This window comes from Acomys russatus, chromosome 27 (assembly GCF_903995435.1).
Source record: "Acomys russatus chromosome 27, mAcoRus1.1, whole genome shotgun sequence".
Lineage (NCBI taxonomy): Eukaryota > Metazoa > Chordata > Mammalia > Rodentia > Muridae > Acomys > Acomys russatus.
The window spans coordinates 45352747-45379870 of record NC_067163.1 but is presented as its reverse complement, the minus strand read 5'-3'; the positions used below and the strand labels follow the sequence as shown (position 1 = coordinate 45379870).

Sequence of the window (27124 nt, the reverse complement as noted above, 5' to 3'; positions counted from 1 at the left end):
ACTGAATGAATACATAGAAAGTAATCTTTAACTTTCATGTGTGCTAATAATTTGAGTTTATACAGATAGAGATGATTGGAGGCATTTTTAAGAGAGGAAGCTCATAACACTTTAAGTTAGTTTTACATCATTCTCTATCTGCTTTGTGTTTTTTTTATTTAATTAATTTATTCATATTACATCTCAATGGTTATCCCATCCCTTGTATCCTTCCATTCCTCTGTCCTTCCCATTTTCACCTTAGTCCCCTCCCCTATGACTGTGACTGAGGGGGACTTCCTCCCCCTGTATATGCTCATAGGGTATCAAGTCTCTTCTTGGTAGCTTGCTATCCTTCCTCTGAGTGCTGCCAGGTCTCCCCATCCAGGGGAAGTGGTCAAATATGGGACACCAGAGTTCATGTGAAATTAGTGTATTTTTATTAGACCTTGCAAGGCTATGGGATTTCATTTTTAGCATCACTGGCCTGATGTTTAAAAAATATAATCACAGTCTTTGCTTAATTAATAAAAAGTTACTATAAACAAAATGTTGTCTTACTATTTGAAAAATCCTTTATCCTCTTTGAACTATCACTTGCAGTACAAGAACACTATATATTGTGTGAATTTGAGTCACTTACCCTGTGTACCCATGTATGGATATACAGAAGCACAGCTATCTTGAGCTTCTGGCTTTATTCAGAAGTCATAACTATGACATGTGCAGAACCACACTCACTCTTCTTTCCACATCCAACCATTTCAAGCAGTCATCTGCTTTACTTGGTTACAGTAGTTGTTGACAGATATGACTTTTGCCATTTAAGTTACCCTATGCTTTTCAATATTTCAATGTTCATATCTTGCTATAATTTACATGGTTTTCCCAATTTTTCCATTATTTTACAAATATCAAAATATACTTGAAAGGTAAATTGAACATCGTAAACTTTATACTTAGTAGTTTATATATGAGTACAAGGCAAAATATTTATCATACTGTACTGAAATAAAAAATTTACATGGGAATTTCTTTTTAAAGTTTCCATGAGAAATGCAATATTGTCTTTATTTGGATATTAAATCTCTATGGTTTCTATGAAATAAATGCTCTTTGACAATTAAATTCTCATATAAAGTATAGAATTTCTTCTCACAATATGTCATAAGTATCATCATGCTAACGAAACACAGTATAATCAAAATTAAATAGTGAAAGAGAACTATGAAGAAGTTAAATTGTAGGACTCTTCATGAACCCTATTTAAACCTTAATCATATATTTTTGGAAATTTGTTTGAATTAGTTGTGATTCTATATTTATTTTCATTAAATAAATGTATGGTGGATTGCTGAGATAGCTCAGGGAGTAAAGTCCTTATTACAAAAGCATGCAGACAGACCTGAGTCTGGAACCCAAATACCCGCAAAAATAGCTAGACACAGTAGCACTTTCTAGTAGCTTTAGTTCTGGGAGAACACAGGAGGGTAGATCAGGGATGCACTGGCCAGCCAGTCTAGTTGGAATGGGATATATTCCACATTCAGTAAAAGACCCATTCTCAACAAAGTACAAAATGGGAAGTAATAGAAGAAAACAGCTTTGTATCAACCCTGGGCTCCTACATGTACTTACAAAGGCAAGCATACCACACACCCTGATACACACATGCACATAGATGCATACCACAGAGTCACATGTGCACACAATATGTACTCACAAATGGATGAGACATATTAATCTAATCTGAATCACAATATTTTAACACCTTGAAATATCTGAGCCACTCAGATACAAAATATTTATTTAAAGTGAGAACAAGAGTGATCAAATAAAGATTCATGAGGGAGAAGAGTTTCTGTTCTAATTCGCAACCCTTGGTGGGAAAATATTAGGCAAATCCACGATTTGCATATAGCATAATGAATATACTGCATTGTGATCTGTATTACAGTCTTACATTGGACATCTCTTTCTTCCTCTATTTTCTCCAGTTGTAAGCACAAGATGTATCTTGAAAAGCTGCCAAATACCAGCATCATTATCCCATTTCACAATGAAGGCTGGACCTCACTCTTGAGGACCATACACAGTATAATTAACCGAACCCCAGAGAGTCTGATAACTGAAATCATTCTGGTCGATGACTTCAGTGATCGAGGTAAGTGGCACTGGGAACATTGTGGCTGAGAATATTGAGAAAGATTGTGAGATGGTTCCTTTCTCAGCCCATCGGAAAGGTGATCGTGAAATTTGACTTGCGTTGCGATTGCAGAACGTGTTGGCAAAATGAGCATAACGAAGAGTTACTAGCATGGCAGATGTTTTGGTAAAAAAGAAATTTACATTTCATTTTATTGGAAAGCAGACAATACTTGAGAAAATGTCCCTAGCTCTACTTCCAGGCATGATAAACCGGGAAACTATGTTACCGTATGAATATGTCAGTCCAGAGATATCCATGTAAGTCTACAGAATGTGTTTCTTCCTCTGAAGCATAGTGTGCCTCGTTTGGTAGTCTGATAACCTTCTTCAGGGTGTGGTTGTGTGACATCACAAATATTACAAGAGACAAGGGACACGCATCTATATTTTTACTCATGGTTTCAGTTGTTTTGTCATGTCTGAGCACCACAGAAACAATTTGATACAGCAACATAAAAGGAAACCTGAGATAATATTAATGATTCCCATCCTGGCAAAACATGATTTGCTAATATGGAAGGGGTGAAATAAGTAAATGTTTGTTGGTCTAAATAAGGAATTATGTTGAAGAGATAGGAAAGCCCCTTTTGGTGTGCATACATAGATGAGGAGGAGCTTTGAAGATATTCATGTATCTGTGAGTATAAATTTCCATGCCACAGTTTACCACATGGACATGCTTTATTTAACATGACACCTGCAGAAAAGGGTGACAACAGGTTGTTTGTGTCGATATTATTATTTCATTACAGTACAGAAGTAAACCCATCTTGAAGTCATAAGGCTGCAGTGTCATTCTGGGAAGTGTGTCTGCAGCAAAACATCATAAATTTTCACAGTATTTAGAAGTTATATAAAAGGATGCTTATTGTGCTGATACTTGAGGAAGGTTGAATTGAATTGCTGACAAAGATCAGTACGTTGTGGACTTTGTAAGTCAAAGTGAATGAAGTCAACTTTATTCTTGTCTGGGGAAGTGGCTACCTTGGTCATTTTTGTTTAACTTTAGAGGTTTCTCCCTTCTGTTGCCAAGGGCCTGTTTATACTCTATACTACCATAGAATAAAATAACATACAAAACTGCAATAGTCAGTTATCGTTCAAAATTAAATAGCATACTGTTTTATTGGAATTAATGTTATATATTTCAAAGTAGCCACATTTATCTCATATAAACACAAATACTTATGTAAAGCTAACTCTTTGTTTTTAAAAGTTAAAAGCCACAATAAACTCCAAGGTTGCAGATCACCATGTGAATGGTCTTTAGGGTTGCCTGGTGACGGACAACATTAGGCAGCATACGTGCGGGTAATTTTCTGCATAATTAACTTTGTCGTGGTAAACTTTTTATTATGACAGAATGTTTACAGAGTGGTGCTGCTGTAGGAAATTTGTGACAGTAAAATAATGTGGCCTTTGAGCGTTGTTTGAGGACTATATTCAGATACATTTTAACTGAAATTCTACAAAGGAAGAGAATCAATGGTATCTATGTTTTTCTACCTTCAACTTACTTTTCTGGTTGCTGCAGTAGCTACTCTGCCATCCATACCCATGTGTCTACTCTTACTGTGACTAATTATACATATGTCAAGCAAAGGCAACAGGGCCAATTAGGACAGCAATGGCAGTTTTCTCTTTATTATTGGACTCTTTTAAAAGAAAAAATGATCATTTTAATGTTTATGCAAAGCTTTCGGCTAAGTACTATTTATTTTATTTTTAGACTGTTATTTTGATTACATACCTGCCCCGTCCCTTAACTTTACCCAACTCTTCCCTGTGTCTACCCACCCCATTTTATGCTCTCTCTCCTCTCCTCTTCTCTTCATCTCTCAAAACCAACAGAACAGCAATAAAGCAAAATGTGAAAATATAAAACAAGCAAGCAAGCAAACCTAATAAGACAAAAAAAAAAAACACATAAGACAAAAAGTACACATAAAAACAAGGAGTCAGAAGGCCTGGATAGCTCTATTGATAAGGCTTCAGACCCTGAATTTGGAAAAAACAAGGACTCTGCTTTATTCTTGTCAAGTACTTCGGGGCAAGGGTTCCGATCTAGGCTCTGGTTGAGGCACACAATAGCTCTCCACTGGAGAGAATCCAGCTGTAAGCCATATTTTGCAATGAAATGAGAAGCTAAATGTTGAAAGAAATAAGTGATTAAAAAAAAAAAAGTCCTTATAATCCTCTGAAGCTACATGAAACAAAAAGATAACTTTTCCATGTTTTTGTTTGGGATTATACCTGTTTCGATAATTTTACTCAGTGTATTATAATCCTATACTATATGTTAGAACCCTACTACCTAGTTCTAACTCTATGACTCTGAGTGCAGTTAGCTAACATTTTAGAGCTGCCACCTTCTTATCAAAAGGAGAGAATGGTCTTTCTCCTCATGTGCAAGTTATGATGAAGATGTGTTCTGCATGGTCCAATGACCAGCTCAAGTACAGAATAAACAGCTGAGTCATTGACCTCGTGCATTTGTTTTTCCCACATAATCTCCTGTAACTCTAAAGTGATCACGTTTTTTAAATAATGTATTTTTAATTTCATCAAATGTGCTCCACAAAGTTTGTATTTATCTGTCCTGTCTATCCATTCACCTGTCACCTCGCTATTTCCAGAAACAATTCGTCTGGAGTCCATGTGATGACAAATTATGCTAAGTCATAAATTATGGAAACTTTTGTAGTACCGAAACAGAAAGAATATCCCATATGAGATTACTAATTACAGATATTTTAATTAAATAAAATTCCAAGAATTTAATAAAATGGAGATCATGATTTTTGCCAGTGTTATGCAAGTGGAATTACAGAAGCATTTAACATAATATTTTCCAAAAATGATTTTTACCATGATAATATAAGCAAGATATCCTCAGGCAGATCTCCCTTCCAGCTCCTCCAAGGCAAGAGCTACTTCTATGTTTCTTTGAATTTGATATATCTATCTAGATACTCCATTAATGATAAGGTTAATAGAATATAGATATATAAATATATAGATATAAAACATCATAGATGCATATATATATATTTATATATCCTCATGTATTAGTTTTCTTGGCATAATTTCATAAATTTCAACCGTACATTACTTAAGATTTTTTTTTTACAAAGTCTTGAAAACTCAGATAAGTTAGCTAGGAAAATTTAAAGTCCAGAAAGATGTAGGTAATCTGCTGGTTTCCTTGAGCAAATTATTTCTGAAGTTTTCCACTTTATTTTCAGTAATACATTCCTGTCCCGGTTCCTTTCAGTATGCGCCCTCACACCTTCCCACCATACCTCTTCTGGATATTTTGTAATATTCTTCAGCCAAAGGCAATAAAAGTTTGACAAGACTTAATCAAAATTTCCTGCCCTCCATTCTGGGTGCTTGATGTCAATAGAATGGTGACACATGATGAAAGAACGAAGGACAGCAATATCTTAGGTATGTTAGTAGCCTACATACAGTGTCACTTGGATAAACCTATTTCTAATACGTGTATTACAGTAATTTGGCAAATTCTGTTATAAAGAAAACACTGAAATTTCTTGTACTTATGAATAATTCTGTTTTATTACTGTGTGGTAGTCTCAGAAATCTGCCTGAGCAGGCTTGACCTAGTTCTCAAAAGTTATTTTTGCAAGTGAAAATCCCACCAAGGAGTTCTCAGTTTAGGTACTTTTCACAAGGCAAGACTGGTGAAAAATACATTGCTTTAGCCTCAAAAAAAAAAAATAAGACTATCGTCTCTAAAGAATTGAGATTGAGGCCTGCAGGGAAAATTTCAACAACCCCTGCATTGTTTCCACTATTTAAAGCTCACCTTAGTGTGGTGAGTGACTGTGTGGCTTTCCCCCAACTAAGCTCATAGAAATACATTTAACAACTTAACTTGAGCCCTGTAACAAGGTTTCATGATGACTTTAAAGCAAGACTAATCCTGGGCTTATCTCCAAGTTTCAGGCACCCTTAACAGCATCCACATGGAAACTGTTAAAATGTGTGAAATAAGCTGTGGCTTAACCTTGGAGATTGGACGTGTTTGAACCTGACAATTCTGTAAACTGTGTACGCTTAGATGAACACCAGTCAAAGTTAGGGGTAGTCACAGCAGGGCTCCAGATACCTTTCTGTCAGTATGACAGAAGTTTTACTATATATCTAGGAACACACACAAACACAGCTACACACACACACACACACACACACACACACACACACACACACACACACACACACACACACTGTCACTTACTGCCCTTGCTTGTTTCAAGTTTCATGTCAACCCAGGTAGATAGCACACCAACTCCTCTGTGTTCCAGTTGGGAAGAGAAGCCAGCGATTTCACTTACCTTCATAAGATGCCCATTCTAGTAATTTTAAAGAACCCCACCTTACTTTTTCTCAGATACCCTAGACTGCTGCTGCCAAAAGTGTGACCTGTGAGCTAGCAGCTTCACCACGATCTTGAAACTCTTTAGAAATACAAGATCTCGGGTCTTCCTCACATGGGTCAGAATTTTAATTTCCATCAGAGCACTTTGATGGGAATTAAAGTATGAATCACTGTCATAAATCTCAGGTTTGGAACAGAAACCCCAGTGGTAACAGGGATGACTTAAAGAGTTGCCTTCAGAAGATATGTTTGTGTGCGTGGTAATGAGAACAAGATTCTTCTGGCTTGTATTGCTCAGTACATACCTACATCAGAGTCCTAAGTCTAACATGGGATTGTATTGTTTTGTGTACTGTTAACCATTACATTTCTTTAACAGGTCTTGACATTTTCACTAACTTATACACCTCTCTCCTTCAGGATTTGAAGTAAATTTAAGCTCAGTGATACTACCCTTTCCCTTGACAAACTCCTTCTTCTGTTTTATAGGAAATATTGTCAACATGCTATGTGTCTGTTTTGGTAGAGAATTAGTCAATAATTCTGTGTACCAAACCCAAAAGAGAAATTCACACACACACACACACACACACACACACACACACACACACACACACACACACACACACACACACACACACACACACACACATACACGCACACACATATATATATATAATGCAATATATAATACATATAATTAGCCATAGAAAATTCATGCAAAGATACATATATATATATAATATGTATATGTGCAGTTTGTGTGACAACCCCCACTATCATAAAGTCCTAACCTCACTTCATTGTTTATAAAGCTCTAAAATAGCAGTAATATTTTAATTACTTCAAGAATAATGACAGGGCGTCCTAAATTTTAACATCCATTTTACATATTACTCTCAAGTATGCATTAGATTTCTACATTTTCCCAAGTATACAAATCAGCTGGCACAAGAGTCACAGCTATTCAAAGTTGAGCAATATCATCAATGTGAGAGGACTGTGAAATATATGAATGCCAACATGTTTCTATTTTATATTATGAGATACTAACATTAAAGTGCATATAAAAATCCTGAGATGACAGTCAACAAAAGTGTTTTAGTGCTGGCATCCATCAGCGACTCCACTAGACCAGGAGACAAGCAATTTTTATGGAAAAGTTTGTCTTTGGAACTGTGCAGACTTAATATTTATATATTAAATATCAAAATATGGCATCAAACTCAATATTAATAAGCAGTAAGAACTAAGCAAATATTATAACATTCAACTTTGTTTTTCTGTTTATGTATCCTAAATTTCTCACTGAGGAAGTGAAGGAAACTGTTCTGATATGTTATGTTTGTAACCATATAACAGTATGGATAAATATAGGCAGTTTTATAAAATTATTTTTATTTATTTTTTATTTAAATAATTTATACAGATTATAACCCAATTGTTATACCCTCACTTGTATCTTCCTGTTCCCCCATCTTTCACCACATCCCCCTGCCCTAGGCCTGTGACAGAAGGGGACCTCCTCTCATGCCATATGATCACAGCCTATAAGGACTCATCTCAATAGCCTGCTTCCTCTTTCTCTGAGTGCCACCAGGCCTCCCTACCAAGGGGAAGTGGTCAAATATGCAGCACCAGAGTTCATGTCAGACTCAGTCCCCTCTCCACACAAAAGTGGAGAATGCACTGTCCATTGGCTAGATCTGAATAGGGGTCTAGGTTTACTGCCTGCATTGTCCTTGGTTGGTACAGTAGTTTGGGCAGGCCCCCGGGGTCTAGATCCACCATCTTTCGTCATCTTTTTGTAGGTTTCTAGGACCTTCTGGATCCTTCTATCTCCCCATTCTTCCATACCTCTGTCACTTGGAGTCTCAATAGCAAGTCCCAGCACCTGTCCCAACTCCCTCTGAGTGTAGACTCTCAGACGACATCCATGTTGGGCTAGTATCCAATTATAAGTGAATATATACCATGTGTATCTTTCAGGGTCTGGGTTAACTCACTCAGGATGATCATTTCTAGTTCCATCCATTTGCCTGCACATTTCAAGATTTCCTTGCTTTTAAAAGCTGAATAGTGTTCTATTGTGTAAATGTACCACAGTTTCTTTATCCATTCTTAGCCTTCTGTTCCCCTCTTTCTTCTAAACTGCACATGTGATAACCTGACAGTTTAAAAATTGTTCTGGTAATTCCATCCAACTGACCAGTCCCAGAGATATGACTGTACAGCTATCTTTCTTCTCATGGAAATCTCTCTTATTTCTCGCTATTAGTGCTCACTCTAAAGAATAGGATAAAAGCTACTTAGACGTTGCTATGGTATACTTTTAAAGCATTTCACAGGCTTACCTTTACATGACTGACATTGAAAATAGTGATAAGAGGATAGTGTCTATTTCTGAAGAAAATAGTTGTTCTCACTTAACTAAAGCTATTTTCAATTTTTGTTATTTTGGTGTTTATGCTAAATTTACAAACATAAATATTGTGGAAAGTATGGGATTAAATGAAGTAATACAAATAAGAAGTAAGTAGTCCTACTACTAGCATACATTTTAAAATATATTTTATTAATTTATTCATATTACATCTCAATTGTTATCACATCCCTTGTATCCTCCCATTCTTCCTTCCCTCCCATTTTCCCCTTACTCCCCTCCCTTATAACTGTGACTGAGGGGGACCTCCTCCTAGCATACATTTTCTGAAAACTAAATATTTTACATGGAATTAAAATAGATTCAAGTTAGAATTTATTTTAAACTATCTTATTTTTAAAAGTGAAATACATTAATATATTATTAATTCTCATGAATATGAATTAATATTATTGTTTTATTTAAATACTAGTTTGGAGTATATTAAATCCTCCAGTTTAAGAGGATATTAATATATGGCATTTCAACATCAAAGACCAGGTATCTGAAAACAAGTTTCTGAACTGAGAGTCCAGGGCTTATGTTTTAAAGCAGGACCTGTAAAGGCACAGAAAGACATTAGATTAATGCTGGATAAGCTGATATGGCTTTGCAGTTGCTTTTCCAGAAGGAAATTCTACTCTGTTGAATTAATATGGCTTTGGAATAGGATGAAATTTTTTAGAGCAAAACTGTTTCAGCTCACCAGTGTCACAAAGGCATGACTTCCTCAAGAAAATAAATCGTGCAATTCATTTTATGGCAGATTAAATCCCATTTATTTTCCCTGCAGACTGCTGTTTTGAATAGAATGTCACTTGTGTGAAACCGTTTTGTGAATGTTTAGCTTCAGATCTTGAGCCGGCATAACTTTCTCTGAAGAAATAAAAGGTTATGTTTTATGATTGTTCCTCCTGTCAGCAATCCCTGGCTTGTGAACTTTGATAATACAGTGTTCCATATTTCAAGCTGCTCCTTTGATGTCTAAATAGCCATCTGCACTTAATTTTCAAAAATGCATGAACATAATGCAAAATAAAGCTCACAAAATACAAATATTTCCTTCCTTCTGAAGTACAACACTTAAGTTAGGTAATTAACATTCTCTTGGCATTCAAGATTTGTTGGTTAAATGATACATTTTGAACACTTAATTAACCTGTGTTTATGAGATATGCAATTAACAAAATTCTTCTAATAGATTGAGATGCTTTGTGTCAACTGAGTAACAGTTCCATAGGGGAATAATAAAATCATTGAAATGAAGAACTTTCCATTGATATGGCGTATTTGTAACGTTTAATAGGTAGTAAACAGATGCAGAAAGTCAAATCCACTTTTTACACACTGTGGTAATTTTCTTTGCTGAGATCAATGGTAGACTAAATTGAGGTGGATAAAATTTATGCTTCAATTTGTAAGTCTTCATTCCTCAGTAGTGTGTTTCAGGCATCTAAGTCTGAGAAAGTGGAACATTTATGATAACTATCTTTATCTTAATAAAATATTACAAACATATCGATACTCTAGATAATTGGATCTACTTCACTTTTGCCTTATCACCACAACAATAATAGAAACTATAATTTTTCTGTGTGTATACATAAGTGTGGGAATATAGGACATATGATAATAATCATGATTTGCACATGAAATTTCTAGTATCAACATTGGCTTTCCAGGACTGCAGGGGGCCAATCAGAGTGATTCTCTTTAAGAGAATCACCAGCAGTCTGAACTGCTCTTAGAGGAATGAAGTGGGTCATAAAGTACAGTTAAATATGTTCCTGTAACTTTACAATATGGTATATAATCAAATTGATGAGGCATATGAATGGTTCGAGGCTGGGCCATTGCAAGTCATTGGATTCCGTCCTTATTGTGGATAGAGACTGGCATCCTCTCAAGGCATCTTCACTTTTCCCCTGCACTGATCTACTGCAAAAGTTCCCAGAAAATGAGAGGTATTTGTGGACAGAGGCCTGGGTTGGCAACAAGGATGAAGATATGTCCAGCATCTGTTTAAATACACATTTGATAATCACCATTTGCTTTCCAATCTGTTTTATCTTACTTCCTAAGGTCTAGAAGAACGCTTCCCTGAGGGAATTATTTTTGCTTTAATTTTTCTTTTGTTCCTAAGCTGTTAGTGGCTGTCTGACTTCACAGTAAGCCTCATTCTGATGTCTTGGCACTATAAAAACCACCAAGTATTAGCAACTGAGAAAGGGAAAAGAACAAAACAAGAATGATTACTTTTATACATTGACTAAAATATAGCTGTTATCTTATACTTTTTTGCTATAGTTTTGTGTGTGTATGTGTGTGTGTGTGCGCGCGCGTGTGTGCGTGCACAAACACACATGTGCACTTGGGGGCCAGACATTGATTTCATTTGATTAGGCTTCATCTTACTTTTTAAGACAAATCTTTAACTAGGGCTGGAACTTGCCCGGTTGGTTAGGTTGAGGAACCAGAGTGACTGCCAGGGGTCCACTTTCTCTGTGTTCTCAGTATCTTGGTTGCAGACAAGTCTCTGCTGTGTACAGATTTTTTGAGACAGGCTTTCTATGTGAAGCCTTGGCTGTGGTGGACTATCTTCATAAGTCTGGCTGGCCTCAAACTTACAGAGATCAGTCTGCCTCTGCCTCCCAAGTGCTAGAATTTAAGGCATGTGCCAAGTGCTTGGACTGGAGACTCAGCTGCTCAGCTTGCATGGCAAGCACTCTACTGACAAAGCCATTTCAATTTTGACTTTCAAAATACATATTTCCACTTCCAACTTAATGCATGCATTTTGATTGGCTTAAAAACATAAACAATTGATTAATTTCAAAGTCTGCAAATGTTCCCCCTCGGCTTTTACAAAGTTGAAACTCTTCTTCATAGGAAAATTCATGAAAGTTTCCATGCACAAAATTTATTTCTCTATAATTTTGTATGATGGAGTGTTATACATTTATGGACAATTGGATAAAGTACTAGAATAAAACTGGAGCCTGATGGTCACAAACCCAACAACCTTGGAAATTATAAGTTGGAAATAGATTACAGACACAATAGGATAGTGGTTCTTTTTTTTTTTTTTTTTTTTTTTTTTTTTTTTCTTCTTTAAGAAAAAATATCTCCAGGAAATTACAGGAAAAAATACTTCACTATAGAAATAAAGTAGAAAGGTAGCCACAACTCTTTCAATCAATTCATACTCAAAGGTATTAGACTTTGTAACATGCTCATGGGAAATACAGAATTTATCTTTAACCATAGAAATTTCCATCAAATCATGACGAAGGAAGTAATTGCATATGATTGGAGCTTGAGTCATAAAAGCTAGGTCCATGTATTCAAAAAGCAAATATTATTATCCAAGGTCAACATACATTTTTGTCATCTATCTATCTGCCTGTCTATCATCTATCTATCGATCGATCGATGGATCAAACTATCCATCAACTTTACAACTTGATTCCAGCTCCCTCCCTCCTGTCCTCTTTTTTAAATGGTGGAAAATTCTAAGATAATACAAGTTCTTGTTTTTTAATAATCAGAAAAATAACTAATATGAGTTAGCATGGATTTATTAAATTGTAATTAAATATTATCCTTGATAGAAACAGGTATAGCTTCAAAGCTCAGATTTCCTTAGAGTCACGACTTTCTTCATAGCATATTTTTCTGAATAGTCTATTTCATCAAAAATGACCCCACAGACTCTGTTACAGAGCACAGATTCTTCCAAGGTTCTTTGCATATATGCCCACTAAACATTCTACTGAACTTCACCGAGGCATAACTAGGGAATTACCTCCTCTACCACAGCCTCCAAGCTGTGTCCAAATAATGCCACACCAAGATAATTTTCAGGGCAACTCTAAGCCCCTGGAAGTTTTTCAATGTTTTGCTTATACAGCAGAATCAAGCTGCACAGATATCCTGGTGACAGTAGAAGTCCTGATTTACAGAAAAGCATAGGTGACACACTTCTCTTTTAAAACTGTAGGGGATCTTCATTGCAAAAGGACTTATGCACCAAAAGAAATTGCAATGAGGAAGAAAGACTCGGGGATGACTAATCCCAAGACCCAGGAATTCTGCAATTAAATATCAACAATTCCTGTGCAGCAAACATAACACCTAAGGGAGATACTGAAGCTATGAGCTCAAACCACTGCACAAATGTTTATATCCATCACCTTCTCCTTGTGGGAATTGTTGCCAACTCCCTACAGTACCAATAAACAAGATGCATTTAATAATTGCTGCGCTGATTCTTGGCAAGTGGTACCAACATTTTTTTATCTGTTCATATTTTGAAAGTACTGCCTGACTGTATATTTAAATTTAAAATGTTATAAAGGAATGTCTGCTATTTCTAGAAATTGCTGGAGTATAGGTACCACCGTCACCCAAAAGCACCGTGTACCGCCACTCAATTTGATTAAGCTCACATTTACTAGTCAGCAAGGTACTCATTATTGATACTTACAATTGAATCAAAAAGCATAAATGAATCACATTTTAGGCTCCAAAAAAGACACAAGAAAGAAAGAATTCAAAATAAGAGAAGGCTACTATTGTAGACTGACTTTCTGTTTCTTACTGGTCTGTGATTTTACTGGTCTTGGTGGACATTTTGAGGTACTGTTAGGTGAAAATTTGAAAGAGAATAGCAATATATATTTTCAGTTTATGTGCAACTCTGTAATATTAGATACCAACTTTTGATCTTCAGTATGAAAGTTTCATCTCAACCCCAGGTATCAAAACCTGAAATTGTTTACAGGCAATCTTGTTCAGGTTCTGCATGGAAGCTCACACTTTCTTCAGCCTATTTCCTAACCCTAATTTAGTTTCTCCATCTCTTTTTATGGCTAAGACAGTAAAAAAAGAACAACTGATGGTTAAGGATGTGGTAGAAAACAGAGCAAATAAATATAAAACAAGTACGTGCTTCAAATATTACAAGATCAGTCATAAGGGCTAGGGAAGTGGCTCACTTGGTTAAGGGTTTATCATGCAATCATTAAGACTTGAGTTTTATTACTGGCACCCTTATGTAAAGTCCAGTACTTGCAACCCAAGTACTGTACAATGTACTTGTACATATGTATGTATGCATGTATGTATGCATGTATGTATGTATGTATGTATGTATGCATGTATGTATGTATGTGTATGTATATGTGCTGAAAAAGTCATACATGAAAAATGATGCAGCTTTATCTTTAAATGGAAAAACTGAAAAAATTTCTAAGAAATCAAAAACTGATATTTTTGTGACTCAAGGTGTAACGTTATTACCCTACATTTCCTGAAGCCCTTTCAGGTCAGGTCGTGTCACCTCTTGTTTGGTATTAAACATTTCACTTCAAAAATTGACTGCAACCTTTGCAACACAAGTATAATGTGAATATTTTAACTGTGTCACATTATTTTACCAGTACATAGAATTGCAAACAAAACAGAACAAAACATAGTACCTTATAGTGCCTTAATGTAGCATCCTGATTTGCCTGAGACATGCTCAGAGTTTTGTGTTAAATATGGTAAATATACTACCATTTTGGCTGAAAATCTATAGTCCTTTGGGAAGTTATAGCTCTGTAAGTATGGCTCTATTAGTATTAGAAAAAGAAAATGGTTCTTTCTTTAAAACTGACTACAAAGCGGGATGACATGGGACGGGAAGGGAAATACTGAGTGAATAGATTTTATTTTTGCAATATTAAAAGGTTCAGCACTACATATAGTAGATGGAAGACATGTTCCATACCTAATTATCTATAATTGAAGCAAACTTGTAAAGTACACAGTAAGATATTCAATTAATGAATAAAATGGGATAAACTTAGAGCTGTGGATGGCAGAGGGAGGGAGGAGGGAAGGTGACTAGAAGGGAGGGAGGGAGAGAGAAAGGAAGAAGGAACAAAAGAAGGAAAAAAGAGGGGAACATGATAGGTGATACATAAATAATATAATTGGTAGATCATAGTTACATAGTAGGTAGGTAGATGATAGATAGAAGGTAGATAGATAGAGAGATAGATAGATAGATAGAGAGATTGTGGATGGCTATGTAGATGACAGTAAAAAAAAATACATAGTTTTATCTAAAGTAAGAAATGTAGGCCTATCTTCCTAAATGAAACTCTGTAAGCGCAGTTGTCATAGCCTCCTGTTTATGTTATCACTATGTCCTCAATGACTAGAATATAAAATTCTAAGTACCGAATCCACCTTCTATAAGTACATTAAAGTATGATAAAGAAAATACAGTTTCTCTCCATGTTTGAAACTAGGAACAAACCTCCCAGCATTCACAGTGCCATCCTTGCCCCTTCCTTACTCTCTTCTCAGCATCCTTCTGCATAAACTTGTGAGTTCATTGTCTAATGTGGGAAATCTTTCTTAAAAAAATAAATGTGGGTACTGAGCACCTCCAAATTTTAACTTTTAAGGAAGGACAAAAGTTCACAGAGTCCTATTAATTGGGTAACCTTGACAAAACTCAGAGACATTTTAAGAGCTTAAAAAGCTCGGCTGACCCACCTTTAGACATAGGATATAATTGAAGACAATTTCAGCTTCCATTAAGAGCTTTGTTATGGCCCTGTCTAAAAAAAAAAGAAAAAGGCAAAAGAGGAAAATGAGCTAAGCCTCATAACACTGCCGAAGAGCAGCGATTCATCTGCTTCCATTTCAGCTTGAAACCTGCACTCCGAGGATGTGAAATAGATCATTTGACAGCTTGTGAGCTTGGGATCGTATTGCTTCCTGAAGATTTTCTAGTACGCTTTGTCTCCACCTTTATTTTTGAAGGTCATATCCCTACATCACATATTCATGTACTAAAGATCATATAGAACACTACCTCGATGTTTCTCAAAAAAATGCTTAATATTGTCTAATTGACAGACTTAAACTACATTAGCAAACCGAATTCAATAACATAAAAAAAAGTTTACCCGCCATTATCAAGTAGGCTTGATCCCAGAGATGCAGGCCTTGTTCAACAAACTAAAATCTGTCTATGTACCCTATCATATAAACAAACTGAAAGAAAGAAAAACCCCACAATCATCTCTTTAGATGCTGAAAAAGCCTTTTACAAAATCCACCCCCCCCCCCTTCATGATACAAGTCTTGGAGAGATCAGAGATACAAAGGACATACCTAAACATAATAAAAGCAATTTACAGCAAGCCTATAGCCAACATCAAATAAATGGAGAGAAACTCAAAGCAATTTTACTAGAGATCAGGAACAAGACAAGACTGTCCACTCTCTCCATATCTTTTCAAAAATAGGATTTGAGGTCCAAGCTGAAGCAATAAGGCAGTGAAACAAATCAAGTGGAAAATAAGAAGAAAATGAAAATTTCTAACCCATCTTATTTATTATGATTTTGTTTGCCCAATCTAGAAAATGCATGTAGAGATATAAAATATTACCTATCAAAGGTGAGTTCTTCCTCCCTCTTAGAATCCGGTGCCCAGTAACAGAACAGAGTCCCAACAACCCATTGTAAAGATAATTCTCCTTGGCCAGAGAATTGGGAGAAGATGAACAGCATTGCTCACTCATTAGCATTTTATGCTAATCCAGAGAGACCTTCCTACAGAAAGTAAAAGAAAATGGAGGGTGTAGGGTAATATGCAAGAGGATTATCTATACAACCATCATTGCATGGGGGAATAATGGTTCAACTGGGAACTCTACGGCCAAAGCTGGTTCTTCACTCTCCATAACAGATCTGTTGGTTTGGTTGGTTATTGGAAGGGGGGATTGTTTAGTTGGTTGTTTTTCATTTTTGAGCTTTTTTTTTTTTTCAAGCTCCTACAACTTTATTTGTTCTCACAGCTTATATGTCCCAGTAATATCTTCAAGCAGCATAAAAATTACAATGTGTTTACATTTTTCCTTATAATTAATGATCATGAAGAAACAATATATTCCCTAATACCTTTACATTAAAAATATTTTATGTATTATGGGTGAAGAAAACAAATTATTCCCAAGAACCTTCATACATTTGTAACTTAACAACCTGCTACAAATTAACAACATGTAAGCAAATAAGGTAATTTCAGCCAGTTACTCTTTACTGGAAGGCTGCAATTTCTTTTTTTTTTTTTTTTTTATATACACATTTATGTTATTAAACATCTATACAATAAACTACATACCGGAAAAAGAAACAGGAAACAATCAGGAATTATATAAATGTTACATTTGTAGTGTTTTTGGCAATTTGTGTTTGGCAGCCTTGTTGGAAACATTTCCCTATCTTGGTGAGTCTAAAATTCTGAATGAAAATCAATATCTATCATATCTGGTCATTTTCAACTTAAAACATCTGTCTAGACCTAAAAATATCCTAACCCCTAAACAACTAAGCTTAAGTGTAAAACTAAACTATCTGGTCTTCAATCCTATCAGAGACTTGACAAGGTATAAAATTAATTACCTGAGTAAACAGGAAGTGCAGATTAACAGTTTCCAAAGTGAAAAACCATGACAGAAACAATTTGCTGTCTGAACACTCACACAAAACTCTATAACACTGGAGCATCATAAGCCTTCTGGTCAATATATCTGACAGACATATTTGTGAGGCAGGAACTATTGAGGACTTGCTTATCCTGTCTTGGCAGTTTGGTCATCATAGATTCTGCCTGCATCTAACCTTGCACATTTTTAGGCTGAATTCTGTCTGTGGCTGAAATGAGGACATTTGGCCCAGTGGCTGGTTTGTTACATGTAAAGCCATCTATCTCCATAAGGAGGTCCCTTGATGCTCATCATCTTCTTTGAGGCAGGCTGGGTGTTGCCAGGAGTTAACTTGTCTGTTATCAAAGAATCTTTAGAATAATAAAAAAAACATCTTTAAATTCTGTAGGTCTCTGAGGCTTTTGAAGACCTTATCTAAGTATTTTACCTTACCTATCTATAGAATCATATCTATCTGTTAGACCTAGGATACATATTCTGATGATAAAATTAGAATAGTATTTGACAGGGCCATGATTTTTATCAATATATAAAATTCTATACCAATGAATTAAATAAAGATAACCTTATTTGTGAGTAACAATTAAGGCTTTGAGTTGAGGAGTAGATTCAATAATCTACCTTTGGTTCTATCCTCCCTCCAAATTTCTATATACCCCCTTTTTTCAGCTTCTATCTCCTTACCTGTAAAAGAAAGATAAAGGAAACGAGAGACATCCCTGAGTCCAACCTAGTTTTCTCTATATATAAGACCAATATTAACTTATAGCCATCTCCCTATGGAAATAAGCATCTGTAGAACAGGAAAGAATACAGAAACTTACCCAACCCCCCTTAGAAGAAATGGGATGTCTTTCACATACAGTTTCTTCAAGCTGATTTAAGGCAAAAAAATTGGGAAAAATAGTTAAGCAAGCCAGGGATAGTATTTGTGGTCCATTTTCTAAATTTTGAGAAAGTCTAGGCTTAAGAGGAGTCCTGTGTGGAACAGTCTGAAATGCTGGACCACTTGTGATCAGAAGGTTTCTACAACACTGTCCTGGAAGCACTCCTGAGTAACAGCAGCTGAGGCACCTGGAACATGGAAGATGCAGGATGTCAGTACCCAGTATGCTGAAAGGAATGAATCTTGTCAGGTCTGATCCAGCATCACTGTCTGGTTCTTTTGTTCTGAAACAACAAGGTTACTCACAAGGTTATTTTTTGTTTCCTTTTTTATTTTATTATATTATTATTATTAATTTTTTATTAATTTATTCTTGTTACATCTCAATGGTTATCCCATCCCTTGTATCCTCCCATTCTTCCCTCCCTCCCATTTTCCCCTTATTCCCCTACCCTGTGACTGTTCCTGAGGGGGATTTCCTCCCCTGTGTATTTTTTTATTATATAAACAAAAATTTTAAATTATTTTATTTTTGTACATATACATTTATATTATTACACATATATACAATAGATTACCTATGGTAAGAGGAACCATGACACAATCAGGAATTATATAAATGTTATATTCTTAGTGTCTTGGCCATTTGTATTTGAAGCCTTGAAGAAGACATCTTTCCTATCTTGGTGCATCTAAATTTCTGAATGTAAATCATTCTCCATCACATATTGTCAATATCAACTTAGATCACCTATCTAGACCTAAAAACATCTTAATTCCTAAATAATTAAGCTTCATTGTAAAACTAAGCCACCTGGTCTTCTACTCCCTCAGAGATTTGAGGAGTAAACTTGATTATCTGAGTATGCTGAGAGTGCAGGTTAGGAGCTTTCCAAATGAAAAGATGACAGAGATAGTTTTCTACCTGAATAGTCATCCAAAACTCTCTATAATGTTGGAGCATCTTCTTCAGCCATATGGCCCAATATATCTGACAGACAGGAACGATTGAGGATTTGCTCACCCTGTCTTGGCAGAGTTTCGCTGTTGACTCTGCCTGCATCCAAGATTGTCCCTGTTTAAGGCAGAATTCTGTCTGTGGTAGAAATGAGGACCTTTTCCTCAGTGGCTAGTTTGCCACATTTGAAGCCATGTCCATAAGGAGGTTCTTTGATGTTCATCATCTTCTTTGAGGTAGGCTGGGTGTTGCCAGGAGTTAACCTGTCCCATTGTCAATGAATGTTTAAAGTAATAAAAACATTTTTAAATGCCATATTCTGCATGGCTCTGGGGTTTTTGAAGACCTTGTCTTTCTATAGAGTCATAGCTATATGCTGTACCTAAGATGTATATACTTGTGATAAAAATAGACTAGCAATTGACATGACCATGATTTAATCTACTAACATTTTATTTGTATTACTTATTTCTCTTAAACAGCGCTTGCTATCCCTTTCAAAGCATTGGAAGTAAACCTTGTATTCTAATTGAGTTATATGGGTACAATAACTCCTACTACAGCATATAAATATCTTATATACATATATAATGTGTGTGATGAATAATCTTACATTTGAATTCTATACCACTGTATCTAGAACTTATTTTTGCGTCTATATACAAAATTCTATGTCAGTGAATTAAAGATATCTTGTGAGTGACAATTGAGGCAATATGTTGAGGAGTAGATTCACTAATCTACTTTTTGTTCTATCTTCCCTGTACATTTCTATATTCCTCTTTCTTTCTTTTCAACCACTTTCTCCAAACAGGAAATCAATGTCCAGTATGCTGAGAGGAATGCATGCTGTCAGATCTGATCCAATATCAGTGTCTGGTTCTTTTGTTCTTAAAGCATATAACGTCTCATAAGCTTTATACAGTCCTAAAATTATAAGTGTGTAAAAGTTGTGCATGATGCATGGAGCAATTAAGGCTGGATTTCTGCTCTTTGTATGAGCGGGAAAAGAAAACATCTGTAAATCTTCATTCATGGCATATGAAGAATAGCATCTAATAGTAATTCATAAGGGTTCTTTAGTCAACAAGAAGCATTGTCTATGCCTAGACATTCACGCTTCAGCCAGTCTCAGAGCTAGTCCCATATGATGGGCTTAGCAATATAAGTCACCTGCTTGTTCTGCAGTTTAAATTCTTCACATCCTGATTGGAGCCCCCTCTATCATTCCCTCCTGAAACTCCTTCCCTCCCTTATCCCTTCTCCTTCCCTCCCTTAGACTCAAGACAAGGGAGCCCTCTTCCCCTAATATCTGACCTCAGCCTATCAAGTCTCATCTGTATTAACTGTTACCTCTTCTTCTGTAGCCTGGCATGGCCGTCTTGTCAGGGGGAAGTGATGTAAGTTCGGTGGCCAGAGTGCATGTCTGAAGCAGTCCCTAATCTCTAGACGTGGGATCCACAAGGAGACTGTGCTGTTATATCCAAGCAGTGGGTCTAGTTCCACATCATGCATGGTCCTTGGTTGATGTTTTTGAATCTCTATTGTGGTGTAGTTATCATGTATTACGTGCCTAATGTCCGATTATGAGTGAGTATGTACCATGCGTGTCTTTCTGCATCTGGGTTACCTCACTCAGGACGATCTTTTCAAGTTCCATCCATTTGCCTGCAAATTTCAAGATTTCCTTCACAAGGTTATCTTTAATTCTTTGGTATAGAATTTGGTATATTGATGCATAGACTGAATAACCTTGAATTTGAATTCTATACCAATGTATCAAAATTAAACTTTTTTTTTTCACCATGAAGGATGCAGGCTGGCAGCATCCAGCATGCTGAGAGAAATGATTCCTGTCAGGTCTGATCCAGCATTAATGTCAGGTTTTTTTTGTTCTGAAAACATATAATTTCACACAAGCATTATATAGTCTTAAAATTATGACTGTATGAGGTGTGTAGGATGCATAGAACAATTAAGGCTAGTTCTTTGCTTTTTCATGAGCAGAAGAAAGACATCTCTAAATCTTCATTCATGCCATATGAAGAATGGTATCTAATCATAAGTCACAGGGATTTTGTAGCCAACAAGAAGCATTGACTATGCCTAGACATTCATGTCTCAGCCAGTCTCAAAACTATTCCCATGTCATGGGATTAGCAATATGTTAACTTCTTGTTCTACAGTTTGAATTCTTTGTATCCTGATTGTAGCCCCCTCATTGCCACCAGATCCCACCCACACCCCCTCATCCCCTCTGCCGCCCTCCCCTAGGCCTAAGAAAGGGGAGTCCTCTCCTGCTAGTATATGACCTTAGCCTATCAACACTCATGTGTACTGTCTGTATCCTCTTCCTCTGTGGCCTGCCAAGGCCACCATGCCTGGGGCAAGTGTTCAAAGCTGGGGGGCCAGAGTTCATGTCAGAAGTAGTCTCTACTCCCCATATTGCAGGACCTACAAGGAGACTGTGCTGTCTACCTACTACATCTGAGCAGAGTGTCCTAGTCCTTGCGATTCATGGTCCTTGGTTGGTGCATCAGTCTTTACAGTAGCTCCCATCTCAGCCCAGATTTTTAATGTATATTTTATTTATTATAATATATTCACATTACATCCCAGTTGTTATCTCCTCCCTCTTATCTTTCCATTCCCACCCTCATTCCCTCTTCTCCCTATTCCCTTCCCCTAGACCTTTGGTCACAGCCTATTAAGTCTCATCAGGATAGCCTGCATCCCCTTCCTCTGTATTCCTTCTATTCCATCTTGCCAAGGGGCTGTGACCAAATCTTGGGAACCCAACTGCATGTTGGAAGTTCAGTAACAACCAGGCCTATGTGGAGAATTAGCAGTCCATTGGCTACATCTGAACAGGGTGCCTAGGTTCTCTGTATGCATTGTTCTTGACTGGTGAATCGGTTTCTGCAGGTCCCCCTGTGTCCAGATCCACCGGCCTTGATGGTCTTCCTGTGTAGCTCCTGCTCCCTCCAGGACCTTCCACCCCACCCCAACTCTTCCCTACAACTTTCATTGCTCTGCCCAGAACACAGCTTTGAGTCCCAGTTTCTGCCCTAAGCCCCAACTGGGTAGAGTCTCTCAGAAGACATCTATGTTGGCCTAATATCCACTCTAAAGTATGTATACACCATGCATGTCTTTTTAGGTCCCGCTTACCTTACTTAGGATGATCGTTTCAGGTTCCATCATTTGTCTGAAAATATTAAGATTTCCTTGCTTTTAATAGCTGAGTAGTATTCCATTGTGTAAATGTACCACAGTTTCTTTATCCATTTTTCAGTTGAGGGATATTTAGGTTGTTTTCAGATTCAGGCTATTACAAATAAGACTGCTATGACCATAGTTAGGCAAATGTCCTTGTTGTATTCTGGAGCATCTTTTGGGTGTATGCCCAGGAGTGGTATGGCTGGGTCTTGGGGTAGAGCTATTCCCAATTTTCTGAAAAAATATCAAATTGATTTCCAAAGTGCTTGTACAAGTTTGCACTCCCACCAGCAGTGGACGAGTGTTACACTTTCTCCACATTTTTGCAAGTATGTGCTGTCACTTGAGATTTTGGTCTTAGCCATTGTGATGGGTGCAAGCAACAGGTCACACTACAAATCTGGCTGGCTGGCTACCCAAATAGGTAGCCTAAAATAGAACACTGCTTATTTTTTTTCCTGCACCAACATATTTATTCTTTTTTTTTTTATTAATTTATTCTTGTTACATCTCAATGTTTATCCCATCCCTTGTATCCTCCCATTCCTCCCCCCCCCCCCCCATTTTCCCATTATTCCCCTCCCCTATGACTGTTCCTGGGGGGGATTACCTCCCCCTGTATATTCTCATAGGGTATCAAGTCTCTTCTTGGCTACCTGCTGTCCTTCCTCTGAGTGCCACCAGGTCTCCCCCTCCAGGGGACATGGTCAAATGTGAGGCACCAGAGTACGTGAGAAAGTCATATCACACTCTCCACTCAACTGTGGAGAATATTCTGACCATTGGCTAGATCTGGGAAGGGGTTTAAAGTTTACCTCCTGTATTGTCCTTGGCTGGTGCCTTAGTTTGAGCGGGACCCCTGGGCCCAAATCTGCCTATCATATTGTTCTACTTGTAGATTTCTAGGACCCTCTGGATCCTTTTATTTTGCTATTTTCCCATGCGTCTCTCATTTAGAGTCCCAATAGGATGCCTTTCCCTCTGTCCCAGTTCCCTGGTAAGTGAAGGCTTTCGTGGGACATGCCCCTTGGGCTAGTATGCAGATATAAGTGAGTATATACCATTTGATTCTTTCTGCTTCTGGGTTAACTCACTCATTATGATCATTTCTAGCTCAATCCATTTATCCACAAATTTCAGGAATTCCTTGTTTTTAATAGCTGAGTAGTATTCCATAGTGTATATGTACCACAGTTTCTTTATCCACTCTTCTACTGAGGGACACTTAGGCTGTTTCCATGTTCTGGCTATTATGAATAAGGCTGCTATGAACATGGTTGAGCAAATTTTCTTGTTGTGTGCTGGAGCATCTTCTGGGTATATTCCAAGGAGTGGAATAGCTGGGTCTTGAGGAAGCCCTATTCCCATTTTTCTGAGATAGCACCAGATAGATTTCCAAAGTGGCTGTACTAGTTTGCATTCCCACCAGCAATGAAGGAGTGTTCCTCTCTCCTCACATCCTCGCCATCATGTGGTGTCGCTTGAGTTTTTGATCTTAGCCATTCTGATGGGTGTAAGATGGAATCTCAGAGTTGTTTTGATTGCATTTCCCTGATGACAAAGGAGGTTGAAGCATTTCTTTAAGTGTTTCTCAGCCATTTGATACTCCTCTGTTGAGAATTCTCTGTTTAGTTCCAAGCCCCATTTCTCAATTGGGTTATTTGGTTTGGTGGTGTTTTAATTTCTTGAGTTCTTTATATATTTTGGATATTAGACCTTTGTCAGATGTAGGGTTGGTGAAGATTTTTTCCCAGTCTGTAGGCTGTCGCTTTGTTCTCTTGACAGTGTCTCCTGCCTTACAGAAGCTTCTCAGCCTCATGAGGTCCCATTTATTAATGGTTGACATTAAGGCCTGGGCCGTTGGTGTTCTGTTCTGTTCAGGAAGTTGTCTCCTGTGCCAATATGTTCCAGGCTCTTTCCCACTTTTTCCTCTAAGTGGCTAAGTGTCTCTGGTTTTATGTTGAGGTCTTTAATCATCTTGGATTTGAGTTTTGTGCAAGGTGACAAATATGGGTCCAATTGCATTTTTTACACATAGACCTCCAGTTAGACCAGCACCATTTGTTGAAGATGCTATCCTTTTTCCATTGAATGGATTTGGCTTCTTTGTCAAAAATCAAGTGACCATATGTGTGTGGATTCATATCTGGGTCTTCGATTCGATTTCACTGATCAACCAGCCTGTTGCTGTGCCAGTACCATGCTGTTTTAATTACTATTGCTTTATAGTACAGTTTGAGATCAGGTATGGAGATTCCTCTGGAGCACCTTTTGTTGTACAAGATTGTTTTAGCTATTCTGGCTTTTTTGTTTTTCCATATGAAGTTCAGAATTGAACTTTCAATGTCTTTAAAAATTGTGTAGGTATTTTGATAGGGATTGCATTGAATCTGTAGATTGCTTTTGGTAGGATGGCCATTTTTACTATGTTAATTCTCCCGATCCAGGAGCAAGGAAGATCATGCCATCTTCTCAGGGCATCTTCAATCTCTTTCTTCAGAGTTTTGAAATTTTTTCATACAAGTCCTTCACTGCTTAGTTAGGGTAACTCCTAGATATTTTATATTGCTTGTGGCTAATGTGAAGGGTGTGGTTTTCCTAATTCTTCCTCTGCAAGCTTGTCAATTGTGTATAAGAAGGCTACAGACTTTTTTGAGTTAATTTTGTATCCAGCCAATTTGCTGAAGGTGTTTATCAGCTTTAGGAGTTCTCTGGTGGAATTTTGAGGGTCACTTATGTACACTATCATATCATCTGCGAATAGGGATAACTTGACTTCCTCCTTTCCCATTTGGATACCCTTGATCTCCTCTTGTTGTCTTATTGCTCTGGCTAGAACTTCGAGTACTATATTGAAGAGATATGGAGAGAGTGGGCAGCCTTGCCTTGTTCCCGATTTTAGAGGAATTTCCTTGAGTATCTCACCATTTACTTTGATTTTGGCTATTGGCTTGCTGTATATAGCCTTTATTATGTTGAGGAAAGTGCCTTGTATCCCCGATCTCTCTAAAACTTTAAACATGAATGCGTGTTGAATTTTATCAAATGCTTTCTCTGCATCCAAGGAGATGATCATTTGGTTTTTTTATTTTCAGTTTGTTTTTATGGTGGATTACATTGATGGATTTCCGTATATTAAACCATCCCTGCATGCCTGGAATGAAGCCTACTTGGTCATGATGAATGATATCTTTGATGTGTTCCTGTATTCGTTTTGCAAGTATTTTATTTAGTATTTTTGCATCTATGTTCATAAGAGAAATTGGTCTGAAATTCTCTTTCTTTGTTGAGTCTTTGTGAGGTTTAGGTATCAATAAGACTATGGCCTCATAGAATGAATTTGGTAATTTTCCATCCATTTCTATTGTTTGGAGTAGCTTGAAGAATATCGGTATTAGCTTGCCCTTGAAGGTCTGGTAGAATTCTGCACTGAAGCCATCTGGCCCTGGGCTTTTTTTGGTTGGGAGACCATCGATGAATGCTTCTATTTCTGTAGGGGAAATGGGACTATTTAGCTTGTTTATCTGTTCTTCATTCAACTTTGGCAAGTGAAATTGATCAAGAAAATCATCCATTTCCCTTAGATTTTCAAATTTTGTGGCGTATATGCCTTCAAAGTAGGATCTTATGATTCTTTGAATTTCTTCAGTGTCTGTTGTTATGTCTCCCTTTTCATTTCTGATTTTGTTGATTTCAATACTGTCTCTCTGCCTTTTAGTTAGTTTGGCTAATGGTCTGTCTATCTTGTTGATTTTCTCAAAGAACCAGCTTTTGGTTTTGTTGATTCTTTGGACTATTTTCTTAGTTTCTAATTTGTTAATTTCAGCCCTGAGTTTGATTATTTCCAGGCGTCTACTCCTCTTGGGTAGAACACTGATTATTAAAAGCGATTGTCTTTCAGAGATTCAGAAGGTGTGGGTTTGCTCACTGTACTATAGCCAGAAGTTAAATGTCTTAATTTTAAAAGTCTAAATAATAATTGTGTTTATGCCCACTACTTTAATTAACTTTTATTTCATTCCCTTTCATGAGATATACTGTTTTTTCTTGGTTTAAAATACTACTATTGCTTTGTCACATGATGCTAAGTAGTAATTGTCAAATGTGAGTGAAATGAAAAGACATGAAATCTCCATGCAAAGTGTTTTAAATGCTTCCTTGAGGTTCTCCATAGGGAATCAGAACTTGCTTCTGCAATACGATTCCATGAATCCTAAAACTTACAAATCACCTTGAAAGAAGGGTGACCATGTCCAAATCCACAAGCCTTGAGTTATAAGCAAATAACATTATTTTCTTTTGATAGATTCAACTATCATAGAATGAGAAAAATGTGTGTATAAGTGTGTGTGTGTGTTTGTGTATGTGTGTGTGTGTGTGTGTGTGTGTGTGTGTGTGTGTAGAGGGACGGTAGGAGAAAAAGGAGGAAGGAGGAGGGAGAAAGAACAGGAAGGTCAGGAGGAAAACAGGGAGGTGGGAAGGAGCAGGCAACAGAGAACAGATAGAAGGAACAGAAAGAATGAAAGACTTAGACTTCTC

At 36.9% G+C, this 27124-nt stretch overlaps 1 protein-coding gene across 1 annotated transcript in view; it reads left to right on the top strand.

Moving 5' to 3' along the window:
- Positions 1–27124, top strand: part of Galntl6 (polypeptide N-acetylgalactosaminyltransferase like 6) — a 750388-nt gene that overhangs the window by 88784 nt on the left and 634480 nt on the right. Inside the window, 1 exon segment of the mRNA XM_051169799.1 lies at positions 1977–2143. Coding sequence (XP_051025756.1) covers positions 1977–2143 — 167 coding nt within the window.